This window comes from Diceros bicornis, chromosome 6 (assembly GCF_020826845.1).
Source record: "Diceros bicornis minor isolate mBicDic1 chromosome 6, mDicBic1.mat.cur, whole genome shotgun sequence".
Lineage (NCBI taxonomy): Eukaryota > Metazoa > Chordata > Mammalia > Perissodactyla > Rhinocerotidae > Diceros > Diceros bicornis.
In genome coordinates, this window is record NC_080745.1 from 24,779,172 (window position 1) to 24,802,136 (window position 22,965).

The 22,965-nt window shown below is 40.7% G+C and overlaps 1 protein-coding gene across 1 annotated transcript in view; it reads left to right on the plus strand.

Annotated features, from left to right (window-relative positions):
* Window positions 1–8,903: 8,903 nt before the first annotated feature.
* EGLN1 (egl-9 family hypoxia inducible factor 1) overlaps window positions 8,904–22,965 on the plus strand; it is a 59,148-nt gene continuing 45,086 nt past the window's right edge. Inside the window, exon 1 of the mRNA XM_058543027.1 lies at window positions 8,904–10,179. Within this exon, the coding sequence (XP_058399010.1) occupies window positions 9,271–10,179 (909 nt within the window). The 5' untranslated portion in view covers window positions 8,904–9,270. The remainder of the gene's footprint in view (window positions 10,180–22,965) is intronic.

The following is a 22,965-nucleotide window of genomic DNA, read 5'->3' on the forward strand; positions in this document are numbered from 1 at the left end:
ACAAACAAAAGTCTAGAACTACATGGCTTCACTGGTGAATTCTACCAAATATTCAAAGAAGAATTAATACCAATCCTTCTCACTATTCCAAAAAATAGAAGAGGAGGGAACACTCCCAAACTCAATAGGCCGGCACTACCCTAATACCGAAAGCAGACAAGGATGCCACAAGAAAAGAAAATTATAGGCCAATATCCCTGATAAACATAGATGCAAAAATCCTCAACAAAATATTAGCAAACTGAATTCAGCAGTACATTAAAAGGATCATACACCATGATCAAGTGGGATTTATTCCAGGGATGCAAGGATGATTCAATATCTGCACATCAATAAATGTGTTACACCACACTAAAAAGTTAACGATAAAAATCATATGATCATCTCAATAGATGCAGAAAAAGCATTTGATGGGGCCGGCCCCGTGGATTGGCGGTTGGGTGCACATGCTCTGCTACTGGCGACCTGGGTTTGGATCCCGGGCACGCACCGACACACTGCCTGTCTGGCCATGCTGAGGCGGTGTCCCACATACAGCAACTAGAAGGATGTGCAACTATGACATACAACTATCTACTGGGGCTCTGGGGAGAAAAAGGGAAAAAAAGGAGGAGGATTGGCAATAGATGTTAGCTCAGAGCCAGTCTTCCTCAGCAAAAAGAGGAGGAATGGCATGGATGTTAGCTCAGGGCTGATCTTCCTCACAAAAAACAAAACAAAACAAAACCAGCATTTGACAAAATACAACATCCTTTCATGATAAAAATGCTCAACAAAGTAGGTATAGAGAGAATGTACCTCAACATAATAAAGGTCATAGATGACAAGTGCACAGCTAACATCATACTAATGGTGAAAAGCTGAAAGCTTTTCCCCTAAAATGAGGAATAAGACAAGGATGGCCACTCTCACCACTTCTACTCAACGTAGTATTGGAAGTCCTAGCCAGAGCGATTAGGCAAGAAAAAAATAAATAAAAAGAATCCAAATAGCAAAGGAAGAAGTAAAACCGTCTCTATTTGCAAATAACATAATATTATATATATAGAAACCCCTGAAGACTCCACCAAAAAAACTGTTAGAACTAATACATGAATTCAGTAAAGTTGTGGGATACAAAATCAATACACAAATATCAATTGTGTTTCTATACTCTAATAAAAAACTATCAGAAAGAGAAATTAAGAAAACAATCCCATTTACAATTGCATCAAAAAGAATAAAATACCTAGGAATAAATTTAACCAAGGAGGTGAAAGACCTGTACACTGAAAACCATAAGACATTGATGAAAGAGATTGAAGAAGACACAAATAGAAAGATATTCCACGCTCACCGATTGGAAGAATTAAAATTGTTAAATTGTTCATACTACCCAAAGCAATCTATAGATTCAATGTAATCTCTATCAAAATTCCAATGGAATTTATTACAGAAATAGAAAAAACAATCCTAAAATTTGTACAGAACCACAAAAGACCCCAAATAGCCAAAGCAATCCCGAGGAAGAAGTACAAAACTGGAGATATCACACTTCCTGGTTTCAAACTATATTACAAAGCTATAGTTATCAAAAAACCCTTGGGTGAAGAGAGTCAAAAGGTAAAAAGAAAAAAATACTTTCCCTAAAATGCAAAACTGTAGTCAGTTTATCTGTATGTCCTTGGGACAGGACATACAGTTCAGCACAAAGACTGAATTTTCTTATATGGAAAATGAAAGTCCTAACAATATCTACTCCACAGTCTTTCAAAAGCATCAAATGAGAATTTGTATGTGAAAGTCCTTTGTGAACTGTAAAAATCTACATTAAGATTAGCTGGGTGTTTATTTACAGGTGCTTTTGTATACAAACACTTTGTGAGAGTAATGGGACTTCAGATGATCTTTGTAGAATGGGGAGGACTTAAATTGGCAGAGAAGAGATGAGTCCGCTGTGGGAAAACTGGTATGATTATGATGTAGAGCAGTTTAAAAAAAAGAATGAGTTAGGTGAGAAAAAAAATTTTTTTAGATAAAATAATAACTAAATATTAATAAGAATGAATGTAATAGATGAAAATATTCTTATTTAAAACTTAGACTGTGACTACTTTTGCCTTTTGAAGGTGGAGAAAAGATGTATAAATAAACCATATCAGTACAAATATAAATCACATCTCACTTCCTTCCACATTCAGGCACTAGTAAATAGGCATGTCTGAAATTTCAAATTAGGCCAAAGTGGGGTACTCAAAAGAAAGCCTCTGAGTATATGGTCTTAGAGATAACATTAGTGAGCATTTGGATATCAGAAGGCCAACCCAGAGCCCAGGGGTCAAGCTATATTGTTGTCTATAATGAGTGAGAAAAACTTAGTTTCCTGGAGAGGTTTAGTGTGAAGGCCCCCCAAAAATGGAGTAGCCAGGGCAATGTCAAGAGACTCGTGAGGGGGGGACAGAAGAAGCAGAGCAAAGTAAAACCCTTTCCTTTCCCCAAAATAGCAATAAAGCCTGCTATGTTACCAAATGCTTTGAGTGACTAGATTTTTTTTTTGATGGGAGAGAATTATTTTTTAAAACAGCTGAGTTTCAAGTCTGGGTTCTTTTTGGAGCAGAAGGAAGAGAACAGGTAAAAGAGTGAGATCCTTAGTTTAATGGGAGCAGAATTTCAGTCAGGAATGGCCACAGGAATGGAAACTGTGCCTCCCCCACCCCCATCTTCATCCCCTCACTCAGTGATTTGCAGAACCATGGGGAGGGGATTGGACTTCCTATTTAATGTGGGATAGGGTTGTCACGCAAATTTAAATAAGAATGTCTCCTGACAAAGATATAGGACCGGAGAAAATGTGTATAAAAGATTTAAAAAAAAAACCAGTATGGTATTGGCATTGAAAACAGACACATAGATCAATGGAACAGAATGGAGAGCCGAGAAATAAACCCACACATACGTGGTCAATTAATTTATGACAAAAGAGCCAAGAATATACAAGGGGGAAAGGATAGTCTCTTCAATGAACAGTGGTGGGAAAACTAGACAGCCACATGTAAAAGAATGAAACTGGACCACTCTCTTACACCATACACAAAAATCAGCTCAGAATGAACTAAAGACTTGAATGTAAGACCTGAAAACAGAAAACTCCTGGAAGAAAACATAGGGAATAAGTTCTTTGGCATGGGTCTTGGCAATGACTTTTTGGATTTGACACCAAAAGCAAAGACAACAACAGTAAAAATAAACAAGTTGGACTACATCAAACCAAAAAGCTTCTGCACAGCAAAAGAAACCAGCAACAAAATGAAAAGGCAATCTGTGGAATGGGAGAAAATATTTGCAAATCATATATCTGATAAGGCCTTAACATCCCACATATATAAAGAACTCATATAGCGCAATAGAAAAAGAACAAACAATCCAATTAAAAATGGGCAGAGGAGTTGGCCCGGTGGCGCAAGCAGTTAAGTGCGTGTGCTCTGCTGCGGCGGCCCGGGGTTCGCCAGTTCGGATCCCGGGCGCACACCTGACGCACTGCTTGGCAAGCCATGCTGTGGCGGCATCCCATATAAAGTGGAGGAAGATGGGCACGGATGTTAGCCCAGGGCCGGTCTTCCTCAGCAATAAAAGAGGAGATTGGCAGTTGTTAGCACAGGGCTGATCTCCTCACAAAAAAAAAAAAAAAGGGCAGAGATCTGAATAGACATTTTTTCAAAGACATACAGATGATCAACAGGTACATGAAAAGATGCTCAACATCACTAATCATCAGGGAAATGCGAATCAAAATCACGAGATATCACCTCACACCTGTCAGAATGGCTATTATCAAAAAGACAACAAATAACAATTGTTGGCAAGGATGTGGAGAAAAGGGAACATTTGTGCTCTGTTGGTGGGAATGTTAAGTTGGAACAGCCACTATGGAAAACAGTATGGAGGTTCCTCAAAAAATTAAAAATAGAACTAGCATACGATCCAGCAATTCCACTTCTGGGTACTTATCTGAAGAAAATAAAAACACTAACGGGAAAAGATATTCGTACCTCCATATTCATTGCAGCATTACTTACAGTAGCCAAAATACAGAAGCAACCTAGGTGCCTATGATGGAAGAATGGATAAAGAAGATGTGGTATATATACACAATGGAATATTATTCAGCCATAAGAAAGAAGGAAATCTTGTCTTTCACGACAACATGGATGAACCTCAGCGGCGTTAATGCTTAGCGAAATAAGTCAGACAGAGAAAGACAAATACTGTGTGATCTCACTTATATGTGGAATCTAAAAAACAAAACAAAACAAAAACTGAACACACAGATATGGAAAACAGATTGCTGGTGGCCAGAGGCGGGGATTGGAGGGTGGTGGGCATTATGGGTGGTGGTCAAAACGTACAAACTTTCAGTTATACATAAATAATTTTGGGGGATCTAATGTACAGCAATGGTGACTATAGTTAACAATACTGTATTATATATCAGAAAGTTGCTAAGAGAGTAGATCTTAAAAGTTAGCATGAGGAGGGGCTGGCACCATGGTGTAGTGGTTAAGTGTGTGCAGTCGGCTGCTGGCGGCCCGGGTTCGGATCCCAGGTGCGCACCAATGTACCGCTTGTCAGGCCGTGCTGTCGCAGAACCCCATATAAAGCAGAGAAAGGCACAGATGTTAGCTCAGGGCCAGTCTTCCTCAGCAAAAAGAGGAGGATTGGCATGGATATTAGCTCAGGGCTGATCTTCCTCCCCCCGAAAAAAATTATCATAAGAAAAAAAAACTGTAACTGTGAGATGACGGATGTTAACTAAACTTATTGAGATAGTCATTTCACAAAATATACATATATCAAATTATGCTGTACATCTAAAACTAATGTTATATGTCAATTATAACAATACAAAACAAATTTAGAAAAAGCAAAATGGGAGGGGACAAGAGTGCAAAAATGTTGATAATTGCTGAAGTTGATAATTATTGAACACATCAGGGTTGAGGTTGATTATACTCATCTCTATTTTTGTATGTTTACATTTTTTCACAAAAAAAAGTGATAGAAAATATTATTTAGCTGTCTCCAACTGGATTGGTATAAGTTTACTGATTGTGACTACACTAAAAATTGGTTCAACGTTAAGGTAATGCTTGTTAGTGGAAAAAAAACCTCATAGTGTAATTACATTAACACATAATATATAGTATCCTATGTTTGTGAGTAATAAAAAAATTCACTATAATGAGAAATGGTTGTAAAGTTTTATGTTATATTTCTTGAGATGATCAATTTTTAACTGGATTAGGTAAGTTTTAAATCATAAGCTGATAATCTTGAGTGACAGATAAATTTTCTTGAATGTATAGAAAGTCTAAATATTTTATTTTCATAAGGAAACAATCTTAGTAAACAGTAAAGCTGGTACGTGGGGAAGCACACAGCTCATGTGTGCATCTGGCAGAACCCCCAGTACAGAGAAGAGCAGGTGCTGTTTCCCAGCGACACCTACTTTGTGTGTCCCAATACTATAGTTAGAAAATGGCTCAGATTTTTAGTTGCTTTTCCCAGAACTCAAAGATCGTCTTCCTGTTTATCTTGGTGGGATGCCTATGTTATACTTGTGATTTTTCTGTTCTTTGTAATGTATTAAAATAAGATTGTCACAGATGGGGAAACAAGAGGTCATTAGCTAACAATCAGATGTTTGATTTCCTGGGCAGAAAAGATACTGTTTTGTGAATTTTTAACATATTTTTAAAGGAGAAATAGGGTTAGTCCCTTAAAGGTAAATCCTGTTCACTGAGCTTTCCTCAAGAGTCAACACAGTCCCTTCTAAATTCATTTCCTCATTTAACTTTGTCCTTTGCATTTAATCTCAGCTTTGCCTCTATCTTTGAGTAAGTCTCTTGTCAGTTCACAGTGGTTACTGCTTTATAGTTTAAGCAAACGTTGCCAGAAGAGCAAAGGGAAGCCAAATAGGTGGTCAATTAGTTTTGGTCCAAGTTGGTGTGATATGGAGATGATGGCACTTTTACTTTAATTCATCCTTCAGTTTCTAGAACAGTTGATCTTGATTAGAAAAATCTGTGGAAAAAAATTGTAATTCCTGGCTTTGGGAGACATAAGCCTTTTTCTCTCCAGAGTACTATTAGGTAACACACCTAATGCTACTAACTGTATAATCTTAAGAACTGGGAGGGACACTTCATTGTCTTACTCTTGTTTCATCTTCGGTAAATGGGCATAATAATAGTACCCACTTCAAGGTGTTACAAGGATTAAATGAGTTAATATTTGTAAAATGATTAGAACAGAGATTGGCACATAACAGTAAGCACCATAGAAGTGTTTATAAGATAAATTCCTGCGTGACAGTGTGAATCTTCTCTACAGCATTTGAATAAGTGATGACTGCTATACTGCTGGAGTTCCAAAATCTTGTTGAACTTGTCATTAGCTATCACGTTGCCAGCAAATGGTTTGGTGAAATCTCACTAATTTGAAATTAGTTCACAGATTATTAAGCCCAAATAAGTGAAAATTCTGAAATCATGGATATTTGCAAGTATCTGAAACAATATTTTATTTTTGACTGTTCTATTCATGAAAACTTTGAAAGGGTCATATTTGACTGATTTAAGTATTTTCAAGATATACATTTTCAGTTTGTGATTTTGTATACCTAATTGGAACAAAATGAAAGCTAATAAGGTTTTGATATGGACATCTATTCTTTTAAGTAGATATCAGTGAAAATATACGAAAAGAGCATATAGAGATGTAAATACAATTGTTTGCACGTCATAGACCTAAATAGTAATTTTTAAAGATATTGTTGGACCTTTAATACCTACAAACAACTAAATTTAGAAGAATCAAGTGTTTGTGAAATGAGTGTTCACTAGTAAAGTTCCTGCCCATGAGGACAGTTAAGAATCATTTATAACTACTATAGCAAAAGGAGGCCTAAGAAGTATTAGATTTTACTTGTATTGAAATTATACTTTACATAATTTAGGTACAACAAAATGTTTTAAAAGTTTTCTTTCTTAAGTCATTTTAAAAAATTTCTAAATAAATTTACTTGGAACCTGATTAATTCAAAGGGCAGAGCTAGCAATTCCTTTTTCTTTGGTCCAATCCCATCCTATCCATCTCTTTCTTAGGGCACTTACACGGAACTCTAGGTTGTCATTATTTGTTTACATGCCTGCCCTCAGCACTGGACTACACACCTCCTGAGTGTATTTAGTATAACTACTTCATTTGTGTGCCAAAGACAGTCTGGCAGGTAGCATGTTCCTAATACATTTGTTGAACAGCCTAATTAGTAATATCTGAAACAAGGACATTTTAGTGTATTTAACAAAGGTCTGGGAAAGTTGGATACACATCTGAGATATATCCAGGTCTTGATTCTTTACAGAAAGTTGGTTTTTTAGTTCGGTTTAGAATTTGAAGCTGTGGGTATAATACTTATCTCAGTCTTCCAAAAGCTAACCTAATTGGAATTACTGTTATCTTTCACCAGATTGGATCCCCAGGATACTGTTTATTTATATAGCAGAATTTAATGACAGTTTTAAGTTCTGCATATTGATGGTGAGCTTTTATATTTTTGGATTCAGACTAGTTTTTTTTTTTTTAATATTCTACAAAGTGGTTTATAATAATTCCTTTCATTCTTCAGCCTTTGATGTACACATTTCAGCTCTTGTGCTGTTAACCTGGAAGGCTATCATCTCAATGACTGCTCAAGTTAGTTGAAGTCTATTCCGATGATACACAAGCCTGGCACAGCATTTCCCACGTTAGCAGGTGTTCAGTGAAGACCGTGAAAATCTAAATCATAGTACTTTTTATTCTAAAATAAATGACGGGCGGAAAGAAACACCCTTGGCTTATCTCTGGTAAGGTTTTTATGTTCTATAAAACAAAGAACTGTATTCATCAGTATAGCACAAGTTTTATTAATAAGTTTTTTTTAACTTAAAAAGTCGTTTATGTAGTAATACTCATTTACCACCAAAATCCAACTCTCAGGAATAGTTCCATCAGTTTGAATTTAAAGTGTCTGAATGTGGATATTGGAATGAACATTGATTACTTTAACTTAGTAGCCAAAAATTTCTTCACGAGGTTTTAACCTCGGCAAGATTTCACAGGATTTAAAAATGGTAAAAATACATCAAATTTCACTACCTTTAAATTTGGCTCAAACAAGGCACAGGGGCTGGGACTAACACCGAAACAATACTTATTTTTGTTTTTAACCATTTCAGGCCTTCTTGAAATAGAGGCTGTATTGGTGTAATGGAAAAAGCAGCCTTGGAATCTGACAGTCTGAGTCCTGGATTCAGTCCCAGTTCTGCGTGACCTTTGGCAAGTTACTTTATTTCTCTGAATTTCCGTTTCCTCCGATGCAAAACGAGGATTGCAATAGCCACCTTGCAACCTAGTCTAGAGCGCGTCTAGAACACACCCAGTCGGTCCTAAACGGATAGCAGCCATATTACGAGCTCCCGCTTCGCGAGGATCTCGCTCTCCCCAGCAGGTGTAGGCACCGCAGAGCCTGGCTGCGGCTGAGCAGCCCCCGCCCTTCCGTTGCTCGCGGGCCTGCCTCTCGGCGTCCCCGCGCAGGCCGCGGCGGGCGGTGGCAGCGCGCCGGCCTCTCCGCGTCCCAGGCCCGCCCCGGGCGGAGTCGGCTGAGGGGGCGGGCGCCGGGGCCCGGCTCCGAGGCCCAGCCTCGCCGAGCACGGGCGAGCGGAGGCGGCCCCGGCGCCGCCCGTGCCCAAGCGACAGTGCGCCGCTGCCGCCCCCTCGGCCCTCCCCTCGGCTCTCCCTCCGCCCCCTCCGCCCTCGCGCACCGCCCGCCCGGGTCGCGGCGGGGCCGTGGTGTACGTGCAGAGCGCGCAGAGCGAGTGGCGCCCGCACGCCCTACGCTCTTCCACAGGCCGGGCCGCGCCGCCCGGGACGCTGAGGCGGCGGCGACAGCCGAGGCTGCAGGTCTCGCGCGCCCGGGCCCGCGTGCCTGAGCGGAGGTCGCCATCCGCCGCGCAGGCCGCGCTCCCCCAGCTCCTGGCGGCAATGAGGCGCTGAGGCGGCCGCCGGCGCTGCGCGGCCGGACCCGGAGGACGAGGAACCGGCCGGGCCGAGGGCGCGGGGCTCCGGCCTCCCTGAGGCGAGGGTCGGCGTGTGCATGGCGCAGTGACGAACCCTGCCGCTCCGCCCGCTCCCCGGCCCCGGGCGAGGCCGTCAGGCCGCCACCCCTCCTGCTCAGCCGCCGCCGCCGCCATGGCCAATGACAGCGGCGGGCCCGGCGGGCCGAGTCCGAGCGAGCGAGACCGGCAGTACTGCGAGCTGTGCGGGAAGATGGAGAACCTGCTGCGCTGCAGCCGCTGCCGCAGCTCCTTCTACTGCAGCAAGGAGCACCAGCGCCAGGACTGGAAGAAGCACAAGCTCGTGTGCCAGAGCGGCGAGGGCGCCCCGGGCGCCCCCGGAGCGGGCCAGCACCGGCACCCCGGCCCCGCGCCCACGGCTGCCGCGCCGCCGCCCAGGGCCGGCGGGGCCGGGGCCAGGGAGGCCAGGAAGGCAGCGCCGCGCCGGGACAGCGCCGCCGCCGCCGAGGTTGCGGGCCCGCCGGCCGCCGGAGGCGCGACCAAGGCAAAGGCCAAGCCCGCGCCCGACCCCGCGGCGGCCGCGTCCCCGCCTCGCGCGGCTCCCGGCGGTCAGGGCCCGGCGGCGGCCGAGGCGGAGCCCGGGAAGGAGGAGCCGCCGTACCAGGAAAAAGCGAACCTGTACCCGCCGAGCAACACGCCGGGCGAGGGGCTGAGCCACGGCGGCGGCCTGCGGCCCAACGGGCAGACGAAGCCGCTGCCGGCGCTGAAGCTGGCGTTGGAGTACATCGTGCCGTGCATGAACAAGCACGGCATCTGCGTGGTGGACGACTTCCTGGGCAAGGAGACCGGGCAGCAGATCGGCGACGAGGTGCGCGCCCTGCACGATACTGGCAAGTTCACGGACGGGCAGCTGGTCAGCCAGAAGAGCGACTCGTCCAAGGACATCCGAGGCGATAAGATCACCTGGATCGAGGGCAAGGAGCCCGGCTGCGAAACCATTGGGCTGCTCATGAGCAGCATGGACGACCTGATCCGCCACTGTAACGGGAAGCTGGGCAACTACAAAATCAATGGCCGGACGAAAGTAAGTGTGTGCTAAGGGTTTGCGCTGGACATCCCTTGTTCGGCGGGCAGCCCCCTGCCCGCGACATGAGCCGCTTGGGGTGAAGGACATGGTTTTTCTTTATAAAAGTGATTTCCTTCTTGTGTAGCACCCCCATAAAGAAAACGGGTATAATCCGTAGATAAGGTGGTGTTTATCCAGTTAGTCCCTTTTTCTGTGTCCACTGTTTTTCTCCTACTGCCCATCTACAAACGTCTTCGTCTAATTGCATGGTTTTCTAGGTAATTTAGTCTCGCCCTTTAACTTTGCTGTTTTCTCCCTTTCGTTGCACTGTTAGTCAATTCGAACCTCACTGGAGTTCTAGCCGCCCAATGGGGGGTATTAGAGTACTACCCAAGCAAGTGCTGGTTCTGCATCTGCGTTGTGTTTGCACACACTCTAAATACTCTGGAGTTGGAACCCCTCAGCAGATTCTGATTTACAGAGTGGAATGCTGTGTTTAGTTAGGAATCTGCCAGCTGACCACAAAAAGGTAAATTGAAAATAAGCGTTTAGTCAGAAACTCCTCATACTCAGGAAGAGCTTGGCTGCTCCCCTCCCCCTCTTATAGCTCTTATCCCTCTCCCTGTCCCTGCTGTTTTGAAACCCACTACAAAACGGGGAAAGAAGTATTTCCGTTTTCAGACCTCTCAGTGTAGGTAGGTTACATTTTTAGCATAGATTTCCTTTATTTGCTTTGTTAATATAATTCCTCTTGAAAAAAGACTGTTTTGCAGCTTCCTGGGGAAAAAAACCCACATGGAATTGGAACAGGAGGGAGAGCTCATTCTAATGTCTCAGTTTGGTGAAATCTCTTTGTTTTTGCTTTACTGTTGTAGTTTTCCCTAGTAGATTCTTCAGTTCCTACCTAGTGTAATCCCTCTTCCCTCCTCAGTATGGTAAACAGTGGACTCTTTCCTCCTTAACACTCTCTTACAGTTCTTTTTCATTTTGCTTCCCAGATCTTAATCTTTTCTTTGTATCCAGCTCCACCCGGGCCACCCTGCTCCACCTTCCACCATCATCAATCTCTGATTTTGAGTTTTGAGAGCTTGTCTTAGGAGATCATCACACCAGCATGTTTGTGTATACACGTTGACTCTTCCTGGTAGTTCTTTTGTGTGTCTCAGACCATCTATTTTAACAGTCATTATGTATGACTCTCAGGCTGCCCGAAAGGCTGAGCGTAGGCAATGAGGAGAGTTCTAAACATGACAGTTTTGTGGGGGAAAGCACAAGGTGAAGTCTGATTTATGTATTGCTGCTTCATTGCTGGATGAAGGCACGTCTTAATATCATGTCGTCTCAAAAAAATGAACTGTTGGTTAATATAAGCTGGAAGAAAAAAAGGGGGCCTGATTAAATCTCAACCTCGGTATTTAATGAGATTTTCATTTATATTTTTTAAAAACACTTTGTCATGGATCAAATCTGAGTATAGTCATGAACCCTAGAGGAGAAAAGGAGATAGCTTGAGGGAATATTAAAATAGCCCTATGAAAACAGCCCAAAGCATGTAGTTGGGGCATAAGCTTAAGGTAAAGTCATGAAGAAGATAACATCCTAAATCTTCCTTGATCTGCTTTCCTTAGTTAATTTAGCTTTCCAAGTTAAGCTAAATCGTCTTCTCTCCTATCTTCCTGTTTTCATCTGTTCTTCTCAGGGAAGGGACAGCAGCCAGCCTAGCTCTTAGAGCAGTTGCTTCTCATGGGGAGGCTGTTAGAAAATAGCCACCTCCTTCCTCAGGAGTCTCAGTGACTGAAGGGAACAGTAGTTGAGGTTTTAATTGACTTGACGACACATATCATCATGTGATGGGACTAGCTGAAGGGAAGGATGGATTTTAATCTCTGTAGATTTGATCTTGTGCTTACATTAATTTTAGGGACATTAATTTCAGGGTCTATGAATGATCTTAGGGAATCTCTTGCATTGTACTTCTTGGCTGAGAGAGTTTTTGGTAATCATGTTTGATCACGTAGTTTAAGTAGTCCCAAAAAACCAAAGATGCTTGCTTTGAAGGAATGGGAAGGCAGTCAAATTACCAGCCACCATATATTGAGCAACCACAGTGTACTAGGCACCAGATTAGGCTCAATACAGACATAATCACAATAATCTTAATCATATGAAGTAGTTAGTATTATTCCTAATTTACATTTGAGGATATTTCAGCTCAGACTTGGCCAAGGCCTACCGCTTATGATAACCTAGCTGGGATTCAATCTTAGGTCATTCAGATATCGAGCTCCATACTTTTTCTACTACGCTGTATATAGGTAGGATATTAGATGAGAAGATGTAGATTACTTAACATACTACTGGGACTAAAATCTGATATACGTATTTTGTTGATAGTGAATAGCATTAGCCTTGTATGTGAATAATTGTACTTTATGGTTGGGCTATATAAACTTTTTGTTAGGTGACTATATAATGCTTATTTCAGATGGTTGCTGAAAAGCCACTTCATCGTTATCCACCTGAATTATGCTCCTTTCAGTATAACTCTTAAGAGAGGCAGAATATGGGTATGTGACTGCAGAGAGGGTCTTCAATTAAGAATTTTATTATCCTTTACAACATTATAGTGATTTAAAAAGTTGCTTGCCTCAAATGTGTAGTATTTGTCTCAGATTTTCACAGCAACTCTGTAAAATAGTAGATTGTTGGTATATTATCCCTGTTTATAGATTAGAGTGGTGAGCCTCAGGAAAGTTAGTTCACTTGTTGGAAATCATGCAGCATACCAGGTCTTAAAGTTAGATTTTCTGATCAAGATTCTGATGTTCTTTTTCATTTACATTATTCTGTGGGTCTTGGTGTATGTCAGTGCCTGATAATCAGATGATGGATAATTGGCTGTGGCTCATTCAGTGTAGGCTTTGATTTCCCCCAGGTTTCTACTTCAGACATGCTTATCTGGCCACAGTTTATCCAACTGCTTTAAAAGAGGAACTACAGGGAAGGTTGAAGTAATACAGGAGAAAAACAGGAACATGATTGTAGCCACTGATGTAACTGAGCTCCAGTTTCCACTTTCTCTGGTCCCTCTTTTGGGATTTTCCCCGCTTTTGCCCTTAAACTGCCCTTTGATCCTTTATTCTTCCTCACACCCTTTCTTCCATCAAGAAGACTTGCAATGATCTCCAGTAGGAAGGAATCATGATCTGTTGATTTGTGAAGAGTAGTGTTGTGTGGGCTATGATAGATCATAGGTGCGTTTACTGGGGGGTAGAGGAAGAAGAGGAATGCAGAGGAGTAAGGATCACTGGAAAAGGTGGAACTGTTCAGCCGGAGTTTCTTAGCCACTCGGAAGGAAAAAATTTGCCTGTTAAAATAAAAATGCTAGAATCATATACATATTTTTGGAATTTTATCCAAAACTTACTCTGTTCGGTTAAAATGTACGTAAAGAAAAGGAGTGATAAAATAGGTTGAGACCAGTCAGCAGCAGATTATATTCCTAAGATTTTTCCGTAGTACTGCAGTTAATTAGTCAGCTCTGGCTGATTATGGCTTTTAGAGCAAAGAATAGGATAAGGAAAATCCTGTTGTTGTATTATCACTACCATAGATATGTGGTGACAGTCCTGTTAGATGTTACAAACGGAACCAAACAAAACTTCCTTCTCGATCCACTTCTGCCACTTTCTCTATACTCTTGGCATCTAGGGCGTACAAATTGAGGCAGCTTGTTTAGTGTTTTAATAGCTATATCAGAATTCAAGATCAAAGGTCAGGTATTCTGTATGCAGAAAGGCTGACTATTGCAACTGCAGTAATAACTGTTTTGCATAGTGCTTTAAAATTTAAAAGAGATAAATGTGGACTGAAAGAGTAGTCTTTTTTTTTTTTTTTTTGTGAGGAAGATCAGCCGTGAGCTAACATCCATGCTAATCCTCCTCTTTTTGCTGAGGAAGACTGGCTCTGAGCTAACATCTATTGCCAATCCTCCTCCTTTCCCCCCCCCCCCCAAAGCCCCAGTAGATAGTTGTACGTCATAGTTGCACATCCTTCTAGTTGCCGTATGTGGGACGCGGCCTCAGCATGGCCGGAGAAGCGGTGCGTCGGTGTGCGCCCGGGATCAGAACCCGGGCCAGCAGCAGCGGAGCGCGCGCCCTTAACGGCTAAGACACGGGGCCAGCCCCTGAAAGAGTAGTCTTAATAGGTTGTAACTAAATCAAGTTCAACTTTGTAGGAAAACGTTTTGTATAGTGAATTAGTTTACATGTAGTTTACATATAAGATAACTCTTCTAATTCTAAAGGAATTTTACTGTAAGTTACAAGAGGTTTTTTTTTGCATGTTTATAACTCTTAACTTATTTACTACTGAATAAGCCACAAAAATACCCTGCAAAACCTTAGTCACACAGGAGGAGGGCATCTAAACTTAGAAGGATAGTAGTGGACTTTGTGCTGCTGTTAGGTCTGGGTTGGATTTTGGATCTGCCACTGTTTCTGTGTCCTTGAGCCAGTTGCTTAATCTTTCTGAGCCTCAGTTACTCTGTTTGTAAAATGGTGTGAAGGGATACCTGCCTTGTCTGCCTTTCAGGCTCGCTGTGAGGAGTACATATAATTATGTATGTAAAAGCGCTTTTTAAATTGTAAAGCCTGTGCAAAACTGTAGTTAACTATTATTCTTCTCATTTTAAAAATTTTCTATTTTTCTGATTCTTTCTTTAAGAGTTCTGTGCTTTTGCTGTCTTTCCCCCTCTTGTAAGCTGGAGGAAAAAAGACATAGAGTGATCACCCATTTTCGACCTAACCGCGCACCCCGCCCCCCACACACACATTTTTTTTTTTAAACAGAGGAAATAAGTCCCAGAGAGGTTAAGTGACTTGCTCAAGGTCATAGAGCTGGTTAGTGACAAAACTGACTGATGCTTGATTCAGTTCATTCTTATATCTGCAACTTTATGCTGCCTCTTGTAAAAATTACGTGCTCCTGCTTAACTAATTTTGGTACATTTTATGCCATTTTTGAGAGTTGCTTGAACATTTATGACTTCCTTTTCCTTCTCCCTTTTGCTCCTGTCATTCTACACTTTGGCTCATCTGACATTCTGGTTTAAATTTTCCTCCTTTAGATAATTCCTCCCTAATTTCCCTCAATGTTCTTTATTCACCTCCTTTTCTTTCCTCTGACATTGAAGGCATCTTCCCTAAAGCAGGCCTACCATCTCTTGTTTCCTTAGTTGGAACTATCTTTCTGCTCTGTGTTTCTAATTCATATGTTCATTCTCTGTTTTCCTTTCCTGTTTTTTTCCCAATCAGCCTTGAAATCTATCTTTGTTCTTCTTCTCCCATGTTTTCTGAAGCCTGTGCCTTTCTGGTATGCCTTTGGATTGATGTTATCAGCTTAGTTGTTTTTATTTAATTTTTTGCGTTAGGCTTTTAAAGTGACACCAAAAGTTTCAGTCTCGCTTTCATTTGAGCACATTCTTGGACAGTGTTCATAGATGCATTTTATTACTGTGCTTGTGTTCTACCTCCACTCTACCACTATGCCCTTGGTTCTGCACTTGAAACATTATTTGTGACTACAGGATGGCATACAGATCATTTATTGAGCCATATTCAGAACCTATCTTTGACTCTTATTCCAGCTAAAACCTTTCTGTTCTAGAAAACAAAATAAAAGAAACGAACAAAAAACTAATAGATGGTTAACCAAAATCTTCCTTTACAATAGTTTATTTCACACCTGTATTTCCTAGCCCAGCCTGTGAACTGTTCTGCCACCTTTGTTGGAATGTTTTGCGCTTCATTATCACATTTTTCTAGAACCAAATTATAGTTTTATTTCTAAAGTGCTCAGATAGTATTTGTATCCTGTTTGCTTATCTAAATCACCATAAAATTTTCATGAGTTTGGAATTCTCGTTTTCCTTATTCAGTGTACGAAATCCCATTTCTTTACCAAAGCAAAATACATGTACTCTTGGCTCCTCCTTATTGTTATCTCTGAGTCCTGTTTCAGTAATCTTTTCTTTCATTCATTCATTCATTCAGCAGATATGAAGTTGAGTACTTTTTATGTACAGGTACTGTTTTAGGAGCTAGGAATACCTGAACAAAAACCAAAAAAGCCTCCATTCTCATGGAGTTTAAATTCTATTTGAGGTAGGTAAGGGGTAGGGAGAGACGGTCAATAAACAGATAGTAAATACACAACGTTAGCTGGTAAATATTAAGACAAAAAAGAAACAAGGAGAGGACAGAGTGAGCAGGGGTACTCTTTTAGATAGGACTGATAAAATAATAAGATGATATTTAAATAGAGACTTGAATGAAATGAGGGACTGGGTTATGTGGATACATGGAAGAAGAGCATTCCAAGTAAAGGTATGAAATAGCAAATACAGTGGCCCTGACATGGAATATGCTTTGTGTGTTTAGGAAACAGCAAGGAGGAGGCATCGTGGTTATAGTGGAATGAGTGAGAGAGCATGATAGGAGATGTGATCAGTGAAGTAGTGGGATAGGCAATGAGACGGTGTCATGTGGGGTTTTGTCTTGTAAGCCATGGCAAGAACTCTGGGTTTTATCCTGGGTGATATGGGAGGCCACTGGAGAGTTTTAAAAGATCTCGGTGGCTGTTGATTGATCTACCGTGGGAGTAGATTGGAGGAGAGCAAGAATGGAAGCAGGAACACCAGTTAGGAAATTCTTGCAATAGTCTAGGCTCTAGATGATGGTGGCTTAAATTGAGTAGTAACTGCACATGTGGGGAGAATTAGTTGGATTCTGGATATATTTTGAAAGTAGGGTCAATGAGATTTGCTGATGGATTAGATGTGAAATATGAGAGAAAGAGAGATTCCAAAGTTTTTGGCTTGAGCAATTGGAAGGAAATAATTACTATTTTATCTTGCCCTAAATCTTCTGCTTGTCTTCTCTTGCCCCACTTTTTCAGTGTCCATTTATAGCAGATTATTGACACGTATATCACACCCAAAGCTGGAAGAAAAAAGTGATATGCTCTACTTTTCCATATTCCTTCAGATTGGCTCTGTCTGCCGCTACTGCTATTGACCTTACAGCCCCATCCTTTCTTCTCCAAAGGCTTTATGGCTGCTTTGCACGGTATGCTCTCGTCAGCTCTACCACTGGGGCTGCCTACAGGAATTACTGCAGGAAATCTTGCAGCACTTCTCGTGCTATCAACAAGTATGTCTGTGCTTTCTTGCATGAACTACTCAAGATGGCTTGTAGATACAAATCCATACAAATCCAAAAAAGTATTACACAGATTCTGAAATTTAGGGAAACATTGGAAAAAATTGAATGGTTCAACATGAGAGGCAAGCATAGATTTAGATTAAATGTCAAAATAAAGTGAGAAATAAAACATCTTTATTTAAACATGCTGTTGAAAATAAAGCTGCTATAGAAAATTGAGAAGAGGTAGAATGACCATAAAATATCAAAAATAATTCCATTGGCGTATAGATACAAACGACTGTGTGATAGCTTCCTAAACTAGTAAGTCAAGAAGGGGGAAGTTTATAATGGCTTCAGGACTATATTTGATGGTCTGAAAAGATATCAGAGAAATATGAGCCCTCATCCCTGTGGTGTGGAGCCTGACACGGGAATTAGAAATAAAAGTACCAGCTACCAAATGGGAACTGATAGTGTTAAAATTGGAATATAGTATCCAGGGCTTTTAAGCATAACAAGTCTTGCTTTTGACTCTAGGGTAAGGGAGGGTCACAAAAGTATGGGTAAACCTTAGGTTATCATGTATGAAATGGTTTTAAAAAATTAAAACTGGAAAGGTCAAACATGAGCTATGGAATCCAGGAACCTATAATTGCAACTTAATTCAAGCAACTTCAATTTAAGACTTATTTTTATATAATAAAACCTAGATTGGAAACATCAAATCTAACCAGTTAATTGATCAGGTCTAATCAGGAGTTTGGAGTATTAAAAGATTGATTATGCATCTGAATTTTTTCTCATTAACATTGGTACGCAACTCTCATCTATAAATGATAACTAGAAGTTCTGATTCTATAGGTTCATCTTATAATTATCCTCTATTCTGTGTCTAGTTATTTTTTACCATCTAGTATGTCTTCCACTGACTGTTAGCACTATTCCTCTGAAATAGTGTCTTGAAAATTATTTTTTAATTAAAAAATCTTGCCCTTTTTCCCCCTTAAACCTGGTTTGCTTGCTACTTCAATAGCACTGTTAAGTACCCCACCTCTAAAATCTTTGACCACTCATTTGCTAACCTGAGTCTGAGCCTTTCAATTAGTTTTCCTCATTATATTTTTCAGTTTTCCTTCTTTTCTCAGCTTCTAACTGTAGTTTTTTCTTGAAGCTCAGTTCTTAGCTTTCTGCTGATCACTATCAGAAGATACTTGTAGGGAGAACTTGAAACATCTATATTTTTAGATTTTTCTTCTCAGCTTCTGATAGTTACCTATTAGTACATAACAAATTACCCCAGACTCAGTGGCTTAAAACAATACACATTTATTATCTCACAGTTCTGTAGATGAGGAATTTGGGCACAGGCTAGCTGCATCCTCTACTGTACTCTTTCACAAGGCTGCAGTCAAGATGTTGGCCAGGGTCTGTGGTCTCCTCTGAAGGACTGAATGAGGAAGGATCTGCTTCCACCTGCACTCAGTGGCCATTGGCAGCATTCAGTTTCTCATGGGTTGTTAGACTGAGGACCTCAGTTCCTTGCCATGTGGGCCTCTCCAGCACGGCAGCTTGCTTCATCCAAGTATGCAAGCCAAGAAGACAGTCAAGAGTCTGCTAGCAAGACTGAAGTCCCAGTCTTTTATAACCTAACCACAGAAGTGACATGCCATCATCTGTACTGCATTCTTTTGGTTAGAAGCAAGTCACTAGATTCATTCCACACTCAAGGTGAGGGAATTACACAGGGGTGTGAATACCATTTCTTAAGTTGCTTCTTCCTTTGCAGTGTCTGCCCCTTAAATTTTACTGTTCTTAACGGTCTGTGGTTTGTCATCTCTTTTTGCTCTAGTCTGTGCTTTTTTCTTCCTGGGTGATTTCATGTACTTTTGGAAGCACAAGTTCTTAAGTTAGTTTGCCTGTGTTCAAACCTTTGTTTTGCTACTTAATTGCTCTCTGATTTTAGGCAAATTTTCTAACAAAGTATCAGCTTCCTCATCAGTGTAATAGGAGTTAATAATAATACCTAATTCAATAAGGTTTGTTTGAAGGTAGATGAGATAATACATAAGAAATGCTCAGCATATAATCAGTGCTCATTTAATATTAGCTATAATATAATAATTACAGAATTAGCAAGAGGAGGAGAGGAGCAACCATGACTTCAGCTATTAGAATTTGTTAAAAACCCTGGTGTCTGTAGAGGACTAATGGACAGCTCTTCCTGAATGTTCTGAGAGTACTGCATACTCAGCATGGTTAAGACTGAAGTTTCCTCTTGGAGGGGGTGAGGGCTGGTGGGGCTGTCTGGTGGATAGATGGGAGAAATAGGTTTAAAATTGATCCTATCTGTGAACTCCATTTATTTTTTCAACAGCTATTTACAGAGTGCCTAATATATGCCAGAATCAGTGCTAGGCACTGATTGTACCACAATGCCCAAGTTGAATTCTCTCTGCTCTTCTGGAGTTTTATTGTCTGAGGGGAAGACAACATTGAACCTGCAATTCCATGTGTGATGGATGTTTATGAGATGTACAGGATCCTGTGGGAGCACATCAGAGGAGATCTAACTTGGTTTGCATGCCGGGAAAGGTTTCCTTGAAGAAGCAGTTACTTAGACTGAGACTTCCCATGGATGAGTCCATCTCAGTGGAGTACGTCCATTGAAAGTCTCCAAGTCTGAAAAGAGCATGATGTTTTAGAGGAACATACTTTCCATTATCAGTAGGTAAATTTTACTCATTTAAAAATTATTTCCGGGGGCCAGCCAGGTGGCGTAGTGGCCAGCGTTCACAGGTTGGATCCCAGGCACGGACCGACGTACCACTCATCGAGCCATGCCGTGGTGGCATCCCACATACAAAATAGAGGAAGATGGGTACAGATGTTAGCTCAGGGCTAATCTTCCTCAGCAAAAAGAGGAGGATTGGCAATGGGTGTTAGCTCAGAGCCAGTCTTCCTCACAAAAATCAATCAATCAATCTATCAATCAGTCAAGCTATGTGCAAAAAAAAATTATTTCCCATCTGTCTCTCATTCCTTATTCCCATTTACACCTTGCTGTTGAAACCTGTCTTCATTCTCTGTCTGAGATTATTATAAAAGCCTAATTTTTTTTCCTTTTGATCTTTCCAGTCCATTCTATCCATTGCCCTGGTATTATCTTTCCAAAACACAGATTATATCATTCTCCTGCTTGAAAATATTTGTTTCCCCCAAAGTCTTGGTATGCTATACAAACTTTTTTTAAAGAATATTTTATTTTCTGTCATGTACTTTTTACTCCAGCCACTAGAGCCTACTTGCAGGTTCCCTGAACCTGTGTTCATTTTCTACCTGTGTGCATTTCCCTGGCTCTTTTCATGTGGAAAGATGGTAGGGAGGTTTATCTAACTTGCTTCTTGCCCCAATCCCTCTAAGCAGAATTACAACTCTGTGCTGTCTGTTGCTATGGCACTTATCTCTGATAGAACACCTTCCACAATGGTGAGTTTCCTCTATCAATTGTGAGGCACTTGAGGACAGGACCCTTGTCTTATTTGTGTTGGTATACTCAGCTTCTTGCATCAGGCATTCAGTAAGTGTTATATTTGAATTTCCACTGCACTATCCTAACTGAGATTTTAATCACTTCGTACCTGGATTGTTTGTTACACAATATTGTTTTTTTTCTTTAATTCATTCTTCTCTGTGTACCACCTATATCCATCTTATATAAATTTACCAACACTTATAAAAATCTTACTCAAAAATCTTCTGAGATTTGCTCAGAGGATATAATTTGATTCTTATGCATTTAATGCTTGCCACCTGCTTAGGCCCACACCATCTATCCACTCTTATTTGCTACTTCTCTTTGAAATACAAGCACTATTTCAGCTGGACTGTTTTCCTCCTTATTGCTCCCCTTCTCACTTCTCCTAACACATCAGTGAATTCTTTGATTGGTTTACGACTCCCGCACCCCTGCCCCAGGAATTCAAATCATACATCCTTTAGAGTCTGGCTTAAGTCTCATTCCCAAAGATCTCCCTGAACTCTGAACCTTCATTGGTCTCTCTTTTCTCAGAAACTTTATATACCTTTTTTATTCCTGAAGTATCTTCTCCAGAAAGTTATAAGGGCAGGGAAGCTGTTTTATACTGTTCTGTCTTTTGCAAAGCACCTTGTGAGGTTGTTATTTATTATTCATATATTAACACTTAGTAAATTGCCCTGACCTGACCTGTACCTCACCTCTGCTTCCCCTTCTTTCCGTCCAGTTTCTAAAACTACAGTAAGACTTTTAGAAAGTCTATGAGAGTTTTCATCCTATTGTGGTCAACTCTCCTTTCTGTGCTTACTGTGCTGTTTCTAGTCCCTGTTTTCCAGATAAAGATAACCCAGGCCAACATGGCCTAAACTATTTTTAACTGGGAGAAAGTTCTGTTCTGAAGGTGAAATGAAGTTTTACGCCATTGCCCAGGCCCAAAGTCAGTTGATCAGGTTACAGATTGTGGTAGAATCCTGCACAACCATGAATCTCAAGAGGAGAGGGCCTGCATATCTTACCTCCCTCACCCCCACCAATGGCATGAGAATCCCCAGGGAACATGTGTCACTTCAAAACAAAGCAACATAATACACATGATGTTGAAAGTGACCTCTCATATACTCTTTTGCATGACCTAGAGGAGAGAAGCTTGTGGCTAGCAAGGTGACACAGAGCTCAGCATTGATACCACATGATTGATGTCTAAGTAAAACTTTTCAAGAGCAAAATTTTAAACTTCTAAAATTATCATAGTTTTGATTTGATTTTAAAACTGTAATTTATTCAAAATTTCAAATAACGTTAAAGGATGTTTAAGAGTTATATTTAACAAAAGAGGGCATAGGTTAAACAAGATGAGAAGTTTCTTTATGATTAGAAAACTCTGGCATTAACCACATTTCTAGATTCAAGCATTTAACGAGCTTGGGGGAACCAGTTGATTTAACTGTATTAAAAGAAGGCACTGGTAGTGCAGATGGTAGAAACTGGACAGTGTAAAGGTCTTTTGAGTTTGGTCTTGAAATGCATTCAGGCATTTTTATACTTAAAAAGAATTCACTTCCCAATTTTGCTTAATTTTGATATTTAAAATGTGTTTTCATTCTCTGAGTACAGTTTTTAGTTGATAAGGAAAGTAGCCTGAGATTAAATATTTACCAGAGATAATTTATGTGCAAAGAATGGTTGCAGTTTTCGGTGATTACAAGTCACGTATTTTAGAATCAAATTTCTTGGATAAAGAAAATTTTGGCTAAAAATCATGTATGATAATAAAATAGCACCCCTCCCCAACAGCTTACAAAGTTTTTTTAAGGTAATTATATAAGTTAGTGGTTCATAACTTTGTTTTGCTTCTGGACCTCTTTAGGAATCTAATGGAAGCTATACCCCTTCTCACCCTAAAAATGAGCATACATGCTAAGTTTTGCTTATAATAAAACCCATGCATACCCTACATTAGGAACTCCTGGTATAAGAAGAATTCTAAAGAACAAAACAAAACAAAAAACGTTTTTAAGCATTTCATGTCTGATTATGGTAGAGTGAGGTTTCTGTGTTTATTCA